The sequence below is a fragment of the Panthera pardus genome, unplaced genomic scaffold (assembly GCF_024362965.1).
Source record: "Panthera pardus isolate Hobbes unplaced genomic scaffold, ASM2436296v1 HiC_scaffold_22, whole genome shotgun sequence".
Taxonomy (NCBI): domain Eukaryota; kingdom Metazoa; phylum Chordata; class Mammalia; order Carnivora; family Felidae; genus Panthera; species Panthera pardus.
This window is the reverse complement of record NW_026526788.1, coordinates 86,658,087-86,676,406: the sequence shown is the minus strand read 5'-3', so window position 1 is coordinate 86,676,406 and position 18,320 is coordinate 86,658,087. Positions and strand designations below refer to the sequence as shown.

Here is an 18,320-nt window from a genome sequence, read left to right as displayed (position 1 = left end):
GCAGAGGTGTCGTGCCGCCCCGTGTGGGCCTGCTGGGCAGGCACCCGCAGACTCGGGACACCGAGCTCACCTTCCCTCTCAGGCTGGGAGGGGGCCTTCGTCCCTCTTTTTGGGGACTCACATAGGGATGATCCTGGGAGGGCCGTGGAGTGGCTGTGGATTGTCCTTGGACCGGTCCTTGGAAGTCCTCGTGAGGACTAACCACACAGGCCCCTGTTTGAAGTCCTGGTTTAGGGAAGCTACGTTCCGATGTCATGATATTTGTAACGTCGTGGATTAGAACAGACCGGGTAAGCCCAGGCTCCCTGTTCCCACATCTTGGAGAAGTGAGGGCTAATAAATCTCTAAAGTGCGAAAATTCTCCCCGACGGGGGAAAATGTAGAGAACTCTGCACTTGCTAATGGGTCTTGGGTTGCCCTGTGGGTTTTGGGGTCAGGGGGACGCAGAGAAATATTAAAAAAAGAAAAGAAATTGCAGACAGGTGCTGGAATAGACCTTTCTGTGCTTTGCCATGTGATGGGGGGGTGGTGGCCCCTATGGGCTCAGGGGCGGCTCCGGGGGCAGAACGATGGCATCCCCCACCCCTGAGCTCCCCTGTCATGCTCAGCCCAGGGGCAGCGGTGATGGGGATCTCGCAGGAGGAGCCCTATGTTTGGGCCAGAGTTTGCCCTCAGGTTGCCGCCGCCTGCGAAGCGGTGGGAATCCGCCCACGGGAGGAGCCCTTGTGGTCCCAACCTCATTCCTCAGCATGCCAGTGTGGCAGTTCAAGTGGGCAGGACTCGGCGATGCCCCGTGCCAGGGCTGGCCTCAGGTGGCAGGAAAGCGGAGGCCTTCGGGATGCACCGGGGCCCGGGGACTCCGTCCTCCCCCAGCCCCTCGTGAGTGAGTGGGAACCCGGAGGGAGGCGCCAGCTCTGAGGCAGGTGACTGTCCCTCCTGGCCTGCCTGGTGCACTGCCGGAAGGAAGCAGGTGGGTTAGTTCAGGCTGAGAGACCGGCCGTCAGGGGGAAGGCTGGCGGGGCGTAGAAGGGGCCCTAGGACGGCAAGACCTTCACCTTGACTGGACCACTGACCCGTTTTGTTTATCCCACGAACCTGCTGAGAACACGCACTGTACTGGCTGCAGGGCTGTGACAGGAACCAAGCTGGTCCCCACCCTCGAAAAGTTCAGGTTAGCGGGAAGGCCGGGAGTCACAGTTCCCAGCCCTGTGGCTGCGTATGTGAGTGTGAGAGGGAGTGGGTGTGAGAGGGAGTGTGGGTGTGTGTGAGGGAATGAGCACGTGGCTGTGAGTGTGTGAGGGGGTATGTGTGTGAGGGAGTGCATTTGTGTAAGACTGCACGTGCACGTGTGACACTGTAGGTGTGCACAGGCACACACGTGGAAGTTGCACGGACGAGGGGCCGCCACAGCGCTCAGAGCCGGTGCGCATTTGCGGTGTTAGGGTCGGGGTGTGACAGACGGTGCCCGGCGGGCGAGCCGGGTGGTGTGCCTGATGCTGTCGACAGAGGCTGTGACACGGCTCTCACCCTTGCTCGGGCGGAGTCTGAGAACGTGCGCGGAGAACGGATGACTGGGGCCCCCCGCGAGGCGCCGCGCCCTTGCGTCTACACCCTGGCCCTCCTGTGAGACGGGCACCCACCTTGGAGGTGTGGCTGGTCACGATTTCAGCGGCCACCCAGGTGCTGACGTCGTCCGCACTTCTCAGAAGCTGCAGCAGGTACTTGTCCTGGACGTAGTTGGGCAGAAACAAGCTGCACGTCTTGGCGGTCGGAGGCTCGGAGGAGCTGGCCCTGGAAGAGACAGGCATGTGCATCCCGGCGAGGACGTGCGGCCGCGGGCCTGCCCGGGCCCCCGGGGCCGCAGGGGGCTCTCCGGACCCGGGTGGGGCCAGCAGGATGGGCTCTGCGGAGCGGGGAGCGTCTGGCTCCGAGGACGTTTGTGACATCGGCGTCTCCCTTTGGCCAAGAGTGTCCACGAGACACTCAGGGGAAGCCCCCAAGCCCCTGCCACCAGCCATCTGTCTGTCCCAGAGCTCTGGGGTGACGCCCCGCAGGTGCACACTCACTTGGGGATGGCCACGCTTTTGTCCATGACGCCCAGGGCCCGGGAGTTTAAGAAGTGGACGGGATGGCACTTTTGAAACAATTCCTGTCGGAGACAAGGACGCAGATGTTCAGGGCACCTTTCCCAGGGCCCTCGTGGACAAGGCAGCATCTCTGGGGGCCTCTTTGCCCAGCCGTGGTGACAGCAGGTAGGATCACTGGGTCACCATCACCACCTTCACCCGCCAAGTGACTTGGGGCCCAGGATGGCGGGACACCTGGGGGCGGGGCTCAGGGCGCCAGGAAGGAGGAGGCCCACAGGGCGCCCTCTGGCGCTCGCGAGGCGGGAGTGTCAGGGACGCCGCGGGCACTGGTGGGCAGGGGGAGGGGTGGGAGTAGGAGCAGAGTCGGGGCCTTTCCAGAGCGCAGCCCCCCCGCCAAGTTCACTGCCCTCCGCACGTCCGCCCAGCAACTCCAGAGAGCCAGCGAGGGCCCCCCGCGTCCCTCCCTGTGGCGTCCCCGCGCCAGGAGGGCCGGCCCCGTCACCTGCTGCAGCAGCGTCAGCTGGGAGAAGAGCTGGTGGGTGCTGTACTCCGTCAGGAAGTAGGGCCCCTTCTCATTGGCCTTGGCATAGGGGCCGTAGAAGTCCTCGAAGAAGCAGGGCTTGGGCAGGGCGGACGCGATGGTGTACTGGCGCTCCTTGTGGTGGGGCAGCGCCAGCCCGTTGCCCCGGGACAGCCTCCAGGGGAAGCTCTGCAGGGCGAGGTCAGAAGGTGCTAAAGGGGCGGGAGGAGCAGCCCCGAGGGGAGGGGGTGGGGGTGGGGAGGACCAGGAGGGCTCCAGGCCCTTGCTCAGAGAGACAGCCGCAGAGCCAATCTCTCCCACCCACCGCTCTGGGACACCTGTCCTGGTCATTTCAGCAGGTCCCCCCCCTGAAGTGTGGCGCTGTCCCCATATATTATGGGCAGGTCCCTTCAGACCCGGCCCCCATCCTAGGCCATTTCCTGGCAATGATTTATTCCACTCATCAGGAACGTGAGGTCATCTGAGCACCTGGCCGGGGCCCCTGCACTGTCCTCGTCCAGGGCGAGGACGGGCAGGAAGTGCCAGCCTCACAGGGCCGTGCGTGTGTCTTTACATGTGTCCACACGTGTGAGCGCACAAGCACGTGTGTGAATGTGTGTGTGCATGCGTGCGTGCACTGCGTTCTCTGGGCTGTGCTGCCTCTGCCCCAGGAGACCCCCCGTCCCCCCAGTCCGGGAAAGGCCCCCACCTTCCGGGAGATGCCGTCTTCCGAGAGCCTCTTACAGAGGGCGTTGAGAGGCCTGGTGTCCTCCTCTGCCTCCTTGGGGCCCTCCAGGTCTGTGCCACGTGAGGTGCCCTCGGCCCGCCGGTCAGTGCCCACCTCCAGGAGGCCCAGCAGGTGCTCTGCAGAGCCGTCCAGGGGCAGGATCTGGGCAGAAGCACAGGGTGGTCACTCGTCACCCAGGCAGGGCTGGTGGCTCTCACCCCGAGTCCTGCCCACGGGCACGCGGGGGCTGCCCCGGTGCCGGCTCTGGCCGCGCTCACCTTGGAAGAGAGGAAGTCCTCCAGCCTGCCCAGGAGCCCGGAGTTCCGAGTGAAGTCCACGGTGTAGCAGTCTTCCAGCCAGGCCTGCAGGAGGCAGAAGCTTCGCTTGTAGATCTTGGTGAAGGTCGAGGTGGGGTCCTGGTGAGCCCTGGAGGCAGACGGCAGAGACCTAAGCTTTACCGGGTCTGTCTGCTGCTGGGGGTCACGCACTGCCCAGCAAGGGGGCGTGAGTGGGGTCTGAATGTGGCTGTCCTTCGAGGGGTGTTTCAGCCCTATCTCGCCTGTGTCAGGGGACAGAAGAGAGAGGCCGTGGCCGCATAGCTGGGCCTCGGGCTCGGCGACTCGGGACAGGGGCCTGCTGCCTGTCCACCAGCCTTGCCTGGCGCCAGTCCTGAGGCACCTGTCACCCCTGCAGCTCGGGCTGAGATGCCAGGGGTCTGGCACACGGTGTGAGCGCACGCCACGAGAGGCAGAGTGGGGGCCTGGCTCCACACGTGCAGGAGTAAGGGGTACGGAGGTCTCCCCTGCGAGTCCCCGCCCCAAGGAGGGAGGTGATGGCTGATGGGCCAGGCAGGCGCAGGGAGCCTGTGGTGACGACAGGCCAGGTCAGAGAACAGACCAGAACAAGTCCATACATCCTTCACTGACTGCAGTCCTGGGTTGCCTATGCGCTGCTGCTGAGGAGGGCTGAGGGCCTGCAGGACAGCACCCCCCTCCCCCTGTGCCCCCACCCAGGCCACCTGCCCCTGCCCCCACCCAGGCCATCCCCTCCCTGCCTCCTCCATTAGCATCGGTGGTCTCTTCTGGCCACTCTCCCCTCCTTTAAAAAAAGCTTTTTTTTAAAAAATGTTTATTTATCTTAGAAAGAGAGAGACAGAGCGTGAGCGGGCGAGGGGCAGAGAGACAGAGAGACGCAGAATCCCAAGCAGGCTCCAGGCTCTGAGCTGTGAGCACAGAGCTCGAACTCAAGAACTGCGAGATCAGGACCCGAGCTGGAGTCTGACACTTAACCGACTGAGCCACCCGGGTGCCCCAGCCACTCTCCCCTCCTGCTGCTCCCTCCCTTCTCTGGGCTCCTCCTCCCCTCGCACCCTCCCTCTTGCTCTGCCTTCTCCGGCCGGGCACAGCCATCATCCTGGCCAGGGTCGGCAGGGCCCCCCTTGCCCTTCACAGCCATTGACAAGGCGCCACAGGGTCCACCGTGCGTCTGTGTGGCGCCTCGTGGGCCGGGCCGTACCTGGACAGGGTGCTGTTGATGCGGTCCAGCAGGAAGTGCAGGAAGTCGTGGGGGGTGCAGAAGTAGCGGAAGGTGTACAGGAACTGCTGCACGTAGCCCTCCAGGAAGGCGTCGCTGGGGCGGAGAGGAGGTGCTCAGAACACTGGCAAGGCCAAGGCTCGGCCCCGCCCGCCCGCCTCCTAGCTCCATCTGTCCCCCACCCCGGGCCGGGCAGGCATCTCCTCCCCGGAGACCTTACCTGTGCTTCAGGTAAGCGGGGAGGGAGGGCCCGGCTCCCCACAGCCCCCGTTAGCAGTTCTGAGGTAGATGTGAGAGAGAGAGCATGTGAATGTGCATGAGCGAGAAGGCGTGTGCGTTCCGCGTGTGTGAGCACGTAGATATGCGCGGCCCTTGCCAGGAGAAGCACTTGGAGAAGTAAAAGGTGTGTGCGGGTATTGGTAACGTTAGGGACTCCCAACCATTTCTGGCGGGAGGACCTTCTTTAACATCGAGTTTTAAGGCACCCTCGCTATCCGCTTCTAGAACCTGTTTGGGGGGACTCGTGTGAGCAGGCAGTGACCCCCGCCCCCAAACTGGAAGTCACTACATTAGAAAGGAGAGCTGCTCGTTGTGCCCCAAAGTTCTCAGTTTCTTCAGGGCAAAACCAGGTAGGTGAGGGAATGAGCGTCCCCTGCTCGCAGGGGTGCCCCAGGGAACCCCAGGGCGGGCGATACCATGCAGGTCAGTGACTGAGTCCCAGAAAGAAAGGTGCAGGGGTCCTGGCAAGGCTCCTGGAAGGGGCTTCGGGGTGGAGGCCTGGTGTCTGGAGGGTGAGGGAGCCTAGCCACCTGGTCACCCTGGGGCTCCTGGGAGATGGGGCTGCTGCGACCGGGGTCAGGTCCAGCCTGCCCCACGAAGGGGGTGCCTACGGGGTCTGAGCAAGGGCTCTCCCCTTGTTGGAGGTGCTGTGCACGCACATACACAGCACGCCGCGTAATACCCCTCAACACACACACGCACACCCCCCCAAGCACACACACACCCCACACACACATGCACACGTGCACATCTCCTGTATTTGCACGGCCAGCCCTCATCGGGCGCGTGGTCAGGGCTGGTCGGAGGACCCCCGCCAGGGGAAGTCTCCCAGCACAGTCGGGTACAGCCCACCTCGGGAGAACATGGGAAGAGGCTGCCATCCCGGGAGGCCCAGGACGCCTCTGCTCTCAGGGTACTTCCCTCGTCCCCTGACAGCCCCCAGTGTCCCCTGCTGACACCTGACTATCAGTTCTGGGACCACCACAGCCTTCAGCTCAAAGAGGGCCCCGGGGGCCCCCAAGTGTGTCACGGGCCCCCCAAAGCCAGAACCGGGGGAGGCCTCCACCATCGTCTGGGAAGGTAGTCTGTACCCAGCCCTGACCTGCTGGCCCCCGTGGCGTGGGCCAGGCCATCGGGTCAAGGGAACCTGCCAGGAGGCCCTGTGCCTGTACCAGGGGGACACGTGGCTGTGCCGATGGACAGGGCGGGCACAAGGGTGGAGGGGCCAGGGGGCGGCCCGGGGATCCCTGCGAGCCTGGGTGTGAGTGGACTGGTCCTCCATGCTGCGGGGTGAACGCGCCCCTGTGTGCGGATCAGTCAGAGTGTCTGAGGCACCAGTGCAGGGCTCTGCCGAGAGGCGGTAGCTGCAGAAATAGTTCAATGAGTGGCTGAGACCAACCGCACTGGCGGTCCCTGGGGAGCCACACAATTAATTAAGGGGTGTTTTGACCCGGCAAAGCGGATGGAATCCAGGCAGGTCTCTGAGGCTCCCGTGTGTGTTTAAATTCAGAAGTCCCCTGGGCTGTTCACTGTGCATCCCACATCCCCTGTCTCTCTTCCAAGGCACCTGCCCCGGCACGGCTGAGACCCAGACGCCCAGGTCTACAGGTGCACGTCCAGCCAAGAGCCTGGCAAAGGAGGCAAGCGGCCGCTGACACGAGGCAGCTTAAAGTTCTGATTCAAAATTTTCTAAATTAAAAGAAGCGCCAACCCATCTCCGATGAGGCAAAGACTTTGCTCACCTCATTCGCCTTCCGGGGGCCTGTTTCTTTGTTTCCATCTCCCTCCTGCTTTCAAAAGGCACGCAGGGGCCCAGGGGAGCCCACAGTCCCCCCCACCCCCCCAGGGGCCGGGGGCTGCACCTGGAGTAGAGGTAGGCCATGAGCCCCAGGGGCGTGCCGGCCTGCAGGACGCGGGCCTTCCTCTGCCTGCCGCCGCGCGGGTGCTTGCTGACGTTGTAGAAGATGAGGGACGAGGACTCGTCCAGGGGGCTGAAATCCAGCGTGTCGCAGTGGGCCGCCGAGATGTTCACGATCACCGGCAGGGCGCAGGGCTCCAGGCCCCACCGCTCGGCGTACATGACCTGTGTGTGGGGTGGGGAGCTAGCTGCCTCTGGTTGACCTGCTGCCACCGGGGGCTTGCAGGACACGGGTGCTGAGTCACTCTGCATGGCTGTGGCTTCTCAAAAATCGCGGCACGTTTTCATGATTTTTTTTTTCCAGGGACTGATTTCCCGGGTATCCATCCACAAGAGCATGAAGGCCTCTTGAGGGAAGGGGAAAGATGGGAGGGGCAGGGATGGGAGGGGGCAGATAGGGGAGGGGCAGGGATGGGAGGGGCAGAGATGGGGGGAGAGATGGGAGGCGGCAGGGATGGGAGGGGGCAGATATGGGAGGGACAGGGATGGGAAGGGCAGGGGTGGGAGGGGCAGAGGTGGGGGAGAGATGGGAGGGGGCAGGGGTGGGAGGGGCCGAGATGAGGGAGAGATGGGAGGAGGCAGGGATGGGAGGGGGCAGATAGGGGAGGGGCAGGGATGGGAGGGGCAGAGATGGGGGGAGAGATGGGAGGCGGCAGGGATGGGAAGGGCAGGGGTGGGAGGGGCAGAGGTGGGGGAGAGATGGGAGGGGGCAGGGGTGGGAGGGGGCAGATATGGGAGGGACAGGGATGGGAGGGGCAGGGGTGGGAGGGGCAGAGACACAGGGGGACTTGCCTGAAGATACTTCTTGACCAGTCCAAGGAACTGCACCTTGCACTTCATTTCTTCCAGCTGCCCTTTCAGTTTGGACAACATGGTCTTCACCTCGGAACCTGGGGGCAGGAAGAGGTGGCACAAAGTGGTCCCCTGAGCTCCCGGGGGGTGGCCCCCTTTGTCCAACTCTGTGCTCTGGCATGTGGACACGCAACACTACCTTTGTTTCGCTTCTCTTTCTGTAAGAGCTTCTGGTAGAACTTCAGAGTCTTCCGGTAGTTTCTTTTCTCTATCATGAGCTGCTGCTCCAGCTCCTAGTGAGGAAAGAGCCCGTGAGCCCAGGCGACCGCCCTCCTCCCTCTGCAGGAGGTGCTGGCGGCCCAGGCTCCACTCACAACAGGCTTTCCGTCTGTTGTCTCGAAAGCAACTGCTCAGCAAGGCCTACACAAGATGCACACACGGAAAACACGTTAGCATGCAGGGACACACACGTGAATCATGTGGAAGTTCTTGGGAGGAAAGCTGTCAAACAGCCACAGAAGGACTATCTGTGCCCGCGAGCTGGGTTGTGAGGCCTTGTGCTCTGATGCAAGGACACTAGGAAATGTGAAGGGAAACCGCGCTGAAACAGCGGGGGGAGGCCAGCAAGGGAGTTCTCAGCCCACCGCCCGGTGAAGTAAAGACCCAGCAGGGACCTTGCAGGTGGACACACTTCAGCACCCCGCAGGAGGAAGGAAGGTTTCCTCCCGTCCTGGCAACAGTCCAGCCAGTGAGAGGTAGTCATGGCCCAGCCAATGAGAAACTGCCAGAGCCCAACCAAGGCGGGACTGCCATAACCCAGCCAATGAGGGGCTGCCACAGCCCAGCCAATGAGAGACAGGGATTCCACTGAGCCACTTAAGAAGATTACAGACCGCCAGGTCCCCAGCAGCCCCCAGGATCCCCGCAGAGGAGGGGGTTGGTGGACAGGGTCCACAGCTTGGGCCTCGCCCTATCCCTTTGCAACCCAGGCCCTGCCTCCTGGCCTTGGCTCCACCCCTGACACCTGCCCTGGCCCACGGAGGGTCTGTCCTTCTGGAGGGTTCTCCAGATACTACTTCCGGCCGGTTGGGAGGGGGCCTGGCGCATGCCTACCGCATTCCTGGTCCTGGGAGGGGCCGGGGGGGGGGGTGCACTTGCAGCCCGGGGGGGTCCCTGCAGGACCCCCATGCGACCCCGCACCTCGGCCCCGCTGCCCGGGGGACCCCAGCACGGAGTCCCTGCCACAGACTCGGGGCGACTGGCCCCAGTTCCTGCCGCAGCCCCTCGGCCACCCTGCGTGGGGACAGTGGCCTGGACGTGTGGACGCTGCCGCCTGCGGACCGTCCAGAGGGCCGCGGTGCCAGCGGAAGTTCCGCTGGGTCACGTGTCACTGCCCACCAGGGAGCCCAGCGACAGAGGTCTCCGCTCCCTCTAGGAGAATTTGCATCTTCAGGGAGAGGAGGCGCATCCTCCTGGGAGGGTCCACAAGGGTGCTCGCTCCGAGGGGCAGTATCCCCCTGGCTCTGTCCTCCAGGGCAGACAGTCTGGGTTCTTCTCTTACACAGAGGGGGCAGGAAAGGCCGCAGGGCAGGCCCGCTCAGGGCAGGGAATGTTGGAAAGGACCAGAATCCAGATGTGGCCCCTCCCTTCAAGGAGGGAGCTGACAGATACAGCCTGGCCCACTGCCCCCACCTGGCCAAGCCCAGGGCTGAGGAGGGATGTGACCGTGGAGCAGTGAGGGGTCCGGAAGCCAGGCAGGTCCCTGGGAGCCGGCCTTGAGCGTGGGTCTCCAGCTGGGGCTGTGGGGTGACTTTTCCTGTGGGTGGGCACAGTGAGGGACCAGACTGGGGCCGGGGACCAGCGAAAGGTAGGTGTTGGCTCAGGGAGGTCTCAGACTCCCTGGGAAATAACTTCCTGTTAACAGCTTCAAGGTGGCCCCAGGGCCCTGAAGCGGCCACACTGACAAGAACCTTAATCTGAAAGTCAAATACACTGTGGTCTTCACTTGGGGACATCTAATCACCTCAAACCCAAACAAGCTTTCCCCTGATCTTATCTAGCTACAACTATGGACTTTGCTTTATTGGTAGCATTTATTTCTGTATGATTTTGTAAAATAAAAAATGCAGGTGATATTTTAATTTAAATATTTGAATCCCTTCTCTCTGGTGGTTTTACTGAAAGGAGGTTCACGTGGCTGTCTTCTTCACGCTGCTATGTTAACGACGGGGTGGCAACAGCCACAGCAGATGGTAGGAGCCTCTAGGCCCAGGGCAGCTGGGGGGCAGGGGGCGTGCCTGGTGTTGGGGAGTGTGGTGCAAACACAACCACATGGCCCTGCCACATCTCGGTTGGTCAATCAGATCCCCCACGGCCTCTGAGTGCAAGCTGCCGAGGGCAGGGGAGGAGCCACGCATGGGGAGGAGGTCGATTTAGACCTCGAGGGGAGACCCTCGAGGGCAGGGGAGGAAGCCTGCCGAGGGCATCTCGAGCTGCCCCAAAGCTGCCGATGCACCGTTTGGCTGGGCCTGTGTTTGAGCAGAGCGTGGGATTTGACACCACGTGGTCCCGGGTCCAAATCTTCCTCCCCTACTTGACAGCTGGAGGCCCTGGTCACCAGCTGCCAGGGTGTGGAGGAGAACGGGCCCCCAGGGTACGTGGGGGCAGGACTGAAGTGCGCCTCGACGTGGGAGCCACTGGCCGTGTGTGGCAGCTCTTCTATTTAAGTGGTGCGAAAATGTCAATTCCTCGGTCACGTGGGCCACACCTCAAGGGCTCAGTTAGCCACACATGGCTGGTGGCTGCCCTGATGGATGGTGCAGATCTGGAACATTTCATCATTGACGGCAGTCCCGTCAGATGGCACAAATCTCCACACAGCGGCAGATGCAGGTGGCCCCGCAGAGCTGTGTTCGCGGAGGACTCCTCTTCTGCCTTCTGGGTGTAGGGACCTGAGTGTCTCTGCCCTCCATGCATGCTTCTCTGTGACCTTGGCTTTCTGATGATGCAGTGGCCCCTGCCGGAGAGGGGAAGGATGGCCTGGGCCCCGTGTTCCAGGACTCCCCCCCCCTTTTGCGTGGCTCAGAACAGCCATGGGGAGAGCACCCTCTGAGGCCACCCTGCATGAGGCCCTGTCCAGCCCTGTCGCCCTCTTGCACACTTGTCCAGATGCTGATAAGACCCCTTCTCCTGGAGCGGGTTTGTGGGCACTGGGGCCGATGGGTCACACACCTGCCAGAACGGGGTTCACGCGGTCTCGTCCCAGGTGAGCGTCTCGGCAACCTCAGGTTTTAAGGTTGGGTGTGAAGTTTGTCAGTAACACCTCTCATGCTACTGAACTACAGACTGGTTCTTTGGAAAGGACCATTTTGACTGATTTTAAACTAAATCTATGTGAATTAAAATTCACACAGAATGGATGATGGAGAAGAAACATGGGAGCCGGGCAGCACGGCCATGGCCACACTTGGCAGAAGCAGAAGGCGTCCTGGACCACGGGCTGAGCCGGACTGGCTGCGTCTAAATAAAACACCCAGGATCATTCGAGGTTAGGCGTTTCCCCTGGCCGAACCCAAGTGAGGGTTTTTTTCATCACACACCATGGCCTTTGATTTACACAGGCCTGAAAGCTGGCCAGTGCTGGGGAGGAGACAAAACCACAGTCGGAAGGACGCTGGAAAACCCAGAACTTGTAGGCAAAGAGAGAAAAGAGGGATTGAAAGAGCGGACCTACGCCGGCTGACTCCATCTTGTTCTGTGTCCTTCACGTTGAGTGACTATGTCCCCGACATGGCCCCTTTCTGGGAAAATTGCAGAAACCTCAGACCACGCCTCCTCCCCTTGAGTAACCTCCCGTTCACCCGTTCAAATTTCCCGATCAAAACACGCCCGGCGACCTGCGTAACAGGACTCCGACCCTTCCCCAGCCAATCAGCTGAGGCCACGGCCATTACCTCACCAACTGCCCCTAGACCCCTATAAAACCTTTGTGCTTTTGAAATTCGCTCTCTCTCCCGGCATCTCACCCCTGCCTCAGTGCAGGTAGGGGATGGAGCTTGAGCTAGCTTGAATAAAGGCTCTTTGCTTTTGCATCGGACTCGGCTCCCTGGTCTTTGGGGATCACGAATTCTGGGCATAACAGGATGAACCGAGATCAGCACCATTCACCTCAGCACTGAAAGCAAAGCCCGTTTTAACAGCAGGCCAAGGGCAACAGAGGACCTCCGCGCTCCGTGTGCCGCCTCAGAGATGCTGTGGCCACGCGGAAGGCGGGCTCCCAGCCCCCACTCGCGGCACGTGCTGGGGCGCCAGTCGGCACGCGCTGGGTGTGCAGGTGCTGCTGTGCGGTCAGGAACGGACGGAGGGAACATGATGCCCTCTGGTTGACCCCCCACCCCAACGCCTGACCTGTTGCACACTCGCTCTGTTTGGGCAGCAAATGTGGAAGTGTGTCTAATGGTTGTTTTATACCCTTCGAGTTTGTCTGGGTCTCCTGTTTTGAAACAGACATGGTGGTTCTCAGAGAGAAACGTGAAACTGGCGGCCTGATCCAGCCCACCCAGGATGCAGACAAGGGCACGGGAAACTCACCTGGCGGCATTCGGGTTCCAGCAGAGACGCCTTCCCGGGCGAGCAGGAACAGAAGGGAAAACACGTCACTCCACAGCTTCCCTCAAACTGCCTGCTTCCTGCAGACCGTCCCCCGTGGGAGCCGCCCGCCGAGGGCCGCGGGACCGGGCCCCACTCTCAGTGGTGGCAGGCCCGGGGAGCCTCGTCCCAACCACAGGGTCATGGTCCTGATAAGAATGGACGCGGGCGCCAGCAGCCTTCTGGGCTGAGCACGTCTCCGAGCCCACTTTCAAGAACAGTCTGCGCACGGTGCATGGGTCACCCACGCTCTCCAGTGGGTGCATCTCCCTGCAGGGGGCCACCACCCCGAAGACAACACAGAATTGAGGACAGGGCCCCGTCAGCCTGGGCCAGGCACTCGCACAGGTGAGAGCCACCCTCTGTGGCTCTGAACTCAACGGGCTGGAAACAGGGCAGCCGGTCCATAGCCGCCCAGCAGGCGTGACCTGTGATGTCAGAGGACATGACTTGTGACCGCAGAAGGTGACCTCCGACACAGGCGGCACAGCTGGACTTCTCATCCCCCCGTCCCCACAGCTGTCGGGGGAGTCGGTGTGGGCACCGCGAGCCGCCCTGGCTGCCACCCTTGTCCCCCAGGTCAGTGGGGCTCCTGGGTCGCGGTCCCGCTGTGGCCAGGGTGGTGGGATGGTGGTGGGTTGGGCTTGAGGGGCGGGCGAAGGGGGCTCCCCAGGGATGCTGCCCGTGTCTTCTCTGTCACTCAGAGCTTCACCTATGGTGACATCTGCAGGTGTCAGTTCAGGTCCCCGGGACCGATGGTCGTCGCTCCCCTTTTTTTCTCAACTAATTTTAAAATTTTTATTTAGAAATTTTTTTGTGACAAAATAAACATAACATAAAATTTACCATTTTAACAAATTTTCATCGAGCTGTTCCGTGGCATCCAGTGTGCTCACCCCCCCATCCCCAGGACTGTCCCATCCTGGAAGGTCTGTCCCCCATCAGACATCGGGTCCCCGTCCCCTCCCCCGTCCCTGGCAACCACTGTCCTCTCTCTGTGGCTGTGAACGTGATGGCTCCGGGGACCTTGCGAGGGTGGAGTCACACCGGGCCTGTCCTTTTGCCTCTGGCTTCTGTCACTGGGCATCATGCCCTTGGGGCTCCTCCACGCGCGACGGGTGTCTCCTTCCCGCGAGGCTGGGGGACGTCCCACTGTGCGCAGATCGTACATCTTCTTTATCCACTCGTCTGCTGATGGACACTTGGGCGGCTCACACCTGCTGGCTCCTGGGAACACCGAGCGAACGCGTCCCCTCGAGACCTCGCCTCCGGCTGTTCCGGGCGCACAGACGTGGGGCTGCCGACCCACTGATAATTCTGTGCTTAGGGTTTGGAGGCATCTCCAGCGTTTTCCGCGGCGGCGGCGTCATTTCGCGTTCCCGCCAGCCGTGTGCAAGGGTTCCAGCTTCTCCTCGTCTTCCCAACACGTGTTCCTTTCTTTCTTTTCCAAATTCCGGTACGGGCCACCCTACTGTGCGTGAGGTGGCGCCTCGCTGTGGTTTCGATTCGCTTTTCCCTCACGACTCACGACGCTGAGCAACCTTTTCGTGAGTTTGGCTGTTTGTGTGTTTTCTTCGGAGCGATGTCTGTGCAAGTCTGTCGTCCGTTGTTCCGTGCTTGCGGAGTCCTCTGTGTTCCCCACATACTCTGGAGCCTGAGCCTTTCTCAGACGTGGGATTTGTAACTGTTTTCCCCACTCTGTTGGTGGCGTCCTCTGATGCGCAGGTTTTCATCTTGATCAAGCCAGTGAATCTATTTTTACTTCTGTTGCCTGTGATCTTGGTGTCGTGTCCAAGAAATCATTTCCAAATCCAGTGTCACCAAGCTCCTCCCCTGTGTTCCTCCTTGGGTTTTAGCTCTTGTGCTTCGGTCTCCGACGTTCTGGCTAATTTTCGAAAGTGCTGTATGGTCTGGGCCCGACCGCTCCTTTGTGCAGCCGGACACCTGTCTTCCCAGCGCCATTCGCCGTGCGGACTGCCCTCTGCCCTCTGCCCGCCGGCCGGGCCTGGCGGCCTGTCAGCACTCGCGTCGGCGGGGACTTGTTTCGGGCTCTCCATCCTGCCCCACGGGCCTGTGCGTCTGTTCCGTGCCGAGACCACACGGTGGGGACGGTGGCAGCTTTGTGACAAGTTCTGAAACCAGAGGTGCGGATCCTCCACTTTCGGTCTCCTTTGTCGCGATCGTTTTGGCTGTTTGAGCTTCCTTGAGATTCCACGTGAACTTAAGGGTGGGTTTTCTATTTCTTCCAGAAGCACCGTCGGGTCACTGCTCTCCTTTCGGGTCAGCCACCTGTCTCGGTGCGGACGTGTGGGTACGCGCCACTTCGAGTCAGAAAACAGATCCGCGTGGTTCCTTTAGTTTCCACGCGGAAACTCAGACTGCTGCCGCTCCGGGCGCCGGAGCCCCGTAGCTGCTTCCTCGGACTTTGGACGTCTCCCGTCTTGTTTCGTCATCTCCTTACTTTCTGGCACGAGATGCCCCAGCTCATCTTCACGCGTCCCGGGGTCGGCGACTTCTCCCCGGAGCCCCGGTCCCTTTGACTGGAGGACAGCGTGCTCGCTGCTGCTTCTGGGCCCTATCGGCAACACAGCTGGGAAGTGTGCACGCGTGAGTGTTCCGTGAAGCGTGTTTGTTCCTCACCGCCTCCCAGCGCTCACGGTCTGTGGGTTCCTCTCATGGGGACGAGCATTGGGACGCTCAGGATCCTGTGTCAGGGGAAGCTGTTCCGCTCTTGGTGACGAGGCCTACGCTCGTCTTGGGGTGTCGTGAGCCGTGACCCCGTCGCTGGTGCCCGCTCTGTTCTCTCACCACCTGTGCAAGCCCCGTACCCTCCGTTTCCCATGACCGGGAGTCTGATGTGGCCCACAGTCGTGCTGGCAGCTTCCGCCACGTGTAGTCTGTTCACTTTCTATTTCTGGGAAAGGCCCCCGCGGGTGCAGAACCAGGGCTGCCGGGGCGAGAACATCCAGCAGCTCCAAAGCGCAAATACTCGTTACAGAAAAGGAAGTGCGAGCGAGGTCTGCAGGCCCCCCAGCGGAGGGAAGGGGACCGTCGGGCCTGGGAGCTGTCCTCTCTGCCCGCGGCACTGGACTCCAACACAGTGGCGTGGAGCTTCCTTGTGGTCCCAGAGGAGGGCGCCCTACACGGGGGCCACCCTGCGCACCGGGTCCCCACAGGAGGCCCCCAGCGCACGAGGCCAGGCCTCCGAGTCTGTTGCCTGAGGCGGCACATGCAGGGCCTGCGGCACGACGCCGGGAGGAGCGGCACGGCTCCACGGGGCACGGCCGCCGTCCACACGTGCGTCAGGACCAGGCAGGGCCCGTCCTCTGTCTAGCGCAGGGCTGAGCAGTGCAGCCAAGTTGAGGCAGTGGCCGGAGGCCAGCAAGGCGAAAACACCTGGGAAAGGTTCAGATGGTGCTGTGAGGGCCGGGGCGACGCAACGTTTCTGGGGCTTGTGCTTGGAGGCCAGAGGAGGTGAGTCAAGCAGGGGCGGGTAGAGGCGCCAGGGCAGGATGCTTGAGCGCTGACGGTTCCTTCCCGTCTGCTGGTGGGGGGGGGGGGGGGTCGCACCTCGTGCGCCTCCGTGGGAGCCCCTGGTCCCGGGGGGAGGCTACAGCCCAGGTCAGAGCGGCTGGTTATGTGGAACCTCGGGTCCAGATCTCTGGGGCTCTGCCCTCACCTAAGGACTGGCCTGGCCTGACCACTCTCAGGCTTGTGCCCTCCTGTCACCCTGCTGGCCCGGGAGGAGCCTGGGCTGCCCTGACCAGGATGGCGCGGGGGGAGGGGTGGGCTGCTCGCAAGGGAAGCTCAGGCCGGGCCAGATGGAGCCCGGGGCCCAGGCTGAATGGACTGCCATGGGCAAGGCGCCTACGGCACTTTTCTCATCACGGTGGGCGCGCTGCCCAAGGGGCAGGAGGCTGCCTGGGGGGAGGGAGCTGCACCTGCCTGGCCCACCAGCGACACGGCCTGAACCCAACTGTGGTCGCCCTCACGAGGTCCTCTCCCGCCACGCGTGGCCCACTTGCCCAGCTCACAAAGAGACAGAAGCCATTTCCTACCCCAGATGTGGAGGGGGTGCCCAGACCAGCGGGGGCCACTGGTGGCGGGCGGGGGCCACGGAATGGGGCACGGGGAGGGGCTCTGTGCACACCATGCCCCACTGCCTGCCGCCACGCGGGACTTGCACCCCCTCCCCCAGCACCGGGCAGCGGCCCAGGACTCACCGGGCTCTGGGCGTCGGCATCCATGGCCCCACCAGCTTTCTGCCTTGCCAACTCCTGCACGTAGCTGTAGACGTCGGCGCCGAAGCAGTCGGCCTCGTAGAAGGCACTGCACCAGCCGGGGCTGCAGCTCTGGAGGTCTGCCGGGCCGGGGTTCACGGCCAGGCCGCCGTCCTTGGGCCGGGGCAGCCGGGCCACTGCCTCGGGGCCCCCACCCTGCTGCCCGTGCTCTCCGGCCTCCGGCTGCTGTTCCCGCTCGGCTTTGACCGACTTCTGAGGCCGGAATCCCACCTCAAAGTTACCCCGTGAGAGCTCGTCTGCGTCCACGTCGGACAGCGGCGGGGGCGGGCAGGGGGCTCGGCTGACTCGAGCGGTGGCCGGTTTCTCCTTCCCTGCACAGGAGAGGACGGCCACCCTCGAAAATGCAGCTCAAGTGGCAGGGTCCATCACCAGCTCTTCACAGAGAAGCTGATTGCGCTCAGACGAGCCCCTCGAGACGGCAGGGTGCCCCCCTGAAGAGGGTTCTGAGGGTTCAGGGCAGGGGTCCTGCCTCCCAGGAGGATCCCTCAGATCCCCTCCCAACACGGGCTGTCCCGGGGTGGGGGAGGAGACCCCTGGGTCGTGAGCTGCTTGTGTGTAGATGAGGAGAACCAGAATGGACGGAGGGCCAGCAGGGCGCTGGGGGCCCGGTGGGCGCCCTCACTTTGCTCTCAAACTTCCTGGAGTGCGCACGCGGTAGAGGGGTGGGGTGAGGTGCCTGTGCTCGCCACCTGCTCCGATGGCCGTGACACGTGTGATCACAGTCACGCAGCCTGACTCCTATAGCCATGCCCCACTCCCATGGGATCCGTGAAATTACACAGATTTCCGGCATCCTGCAGCCTGTGCTAACAATCCAGGAAAATAACCCTCAGACTCTTTAACTGGCACATGTTTCCAGGAAAGAAGCAAAGATTTGTCCCATCACCAGGCTGCTGGCCAGCGACTCCAGGAAGCAGAATGTGACCCCCGGCCCCCAGTGCACTGGGCTCCTGCGTGCCACCCACCTGCGGGCGTGGGAGAGCCCCCTCTTCCTGGCACAAGGTCCCCAGCTGGCGAGCCCTGCTCTGGGTGCCTTTGAGAGGACACTGGGGTACCCCGGGGCAAAGGGAAGCCCCTCCTGGAATTACCCAGCCACACCAAGAGAGTCAACGTGGACCCCGCCATGGAGAGTTTTTGCCCCAATGGAGCCCATGTCTTACCCGCCCCGTGCAACGACGGCCTTTTGCTGGACAGTGAGCAGCCACTTGGAGCGCTAGTCCCGTCACCCTGGGGCTGTGACACGGCCTCCTCTGAAGCGCTGCCATCAGAGGGAAGGATGCTTCAGACGCCCCTGTGGCCTGGCCCGTCGGCCCCCCACGATGCCACAGCTTCCCTGCACTGCCTTCCAGCAGGAGTCTCTGGGCGGATGTGCAGAAGCCCCCAGAGCTCACCCCACGTAAACACACCTGGGCTGCAGTGGGGGCCCACCGGTGACCTGGCCCTCCCCCCTCACCACCCCCCCCCCCGCCGCCCAACACGCACCACTTAGCAGAGGCCCCACCCAGCTTCCCGAGGA

The 18,320-nt window shown here is 62.5% G+C and overlaps 1 protein-coding gene across 3 annotated transcripts in view; it reads right to left on the bottom strand.

Moving 5' to 3' along the window:
* KNDC1 (kinase non-catalytic C-lobe domain containing 1) overlaps nt 1-18,320 on the bottom strand; it is a 65,791-nt gene that overhangs the window by 7,287 nt on the left and 40,184 nt on the right. Inside the window, exons 16-27 of one of the 3 annotated variants that reach the window (XM_053910096.1) lie at nt 17,965-18,062; nt 16,727-17,115; nt 12,447-12,476; nt 8,056-8,149; nt 7,863-7,954; nt 7,009-7,235; nt 4,850-4,963; nt 3,613-3,760; nt 3,317-3,496; nt 2,590-2,796; nt 2,067-2,149; nt 1,641-1,791 (exon numbers count right to left, since the gene is read on the bottom strand). In XM_053910096.1, coding sequence (XP_053766071.1) covers nt 1,641-1,791; nt 2,067-2,149; nt 2,590-2,796; nt 3,317-3,496; nt 3,613-3,760; nt 4,850-4,963; nt 7,009-7,235; nt 7,863-7,954; nt 8,056-8,149; nt 12,447-12,476; nt 16,727-17,115; nt 17,965-18,062 — 1,813 coding nt within the window. Of the gene's footprint in view, nt 1-1,640; nt 1,792-2,066; nt 2,150-2,589; nt 2,797-3,316; nt 3,497-3,612; nt 3,761-4,849; nt 4,964-7,008; nt 7,236-7,862; nt 7,955-8,055; nt 8,150-12,446; nt 12,477-14,864; nt 15,900-16,726; nt 17,116-17,964; nt 18,063-18,320 lie in introns of those variants that run through there. The other 2 variants (XM_053910097.1, XM_053910098.1) reach the window with 2 other exon arrangements.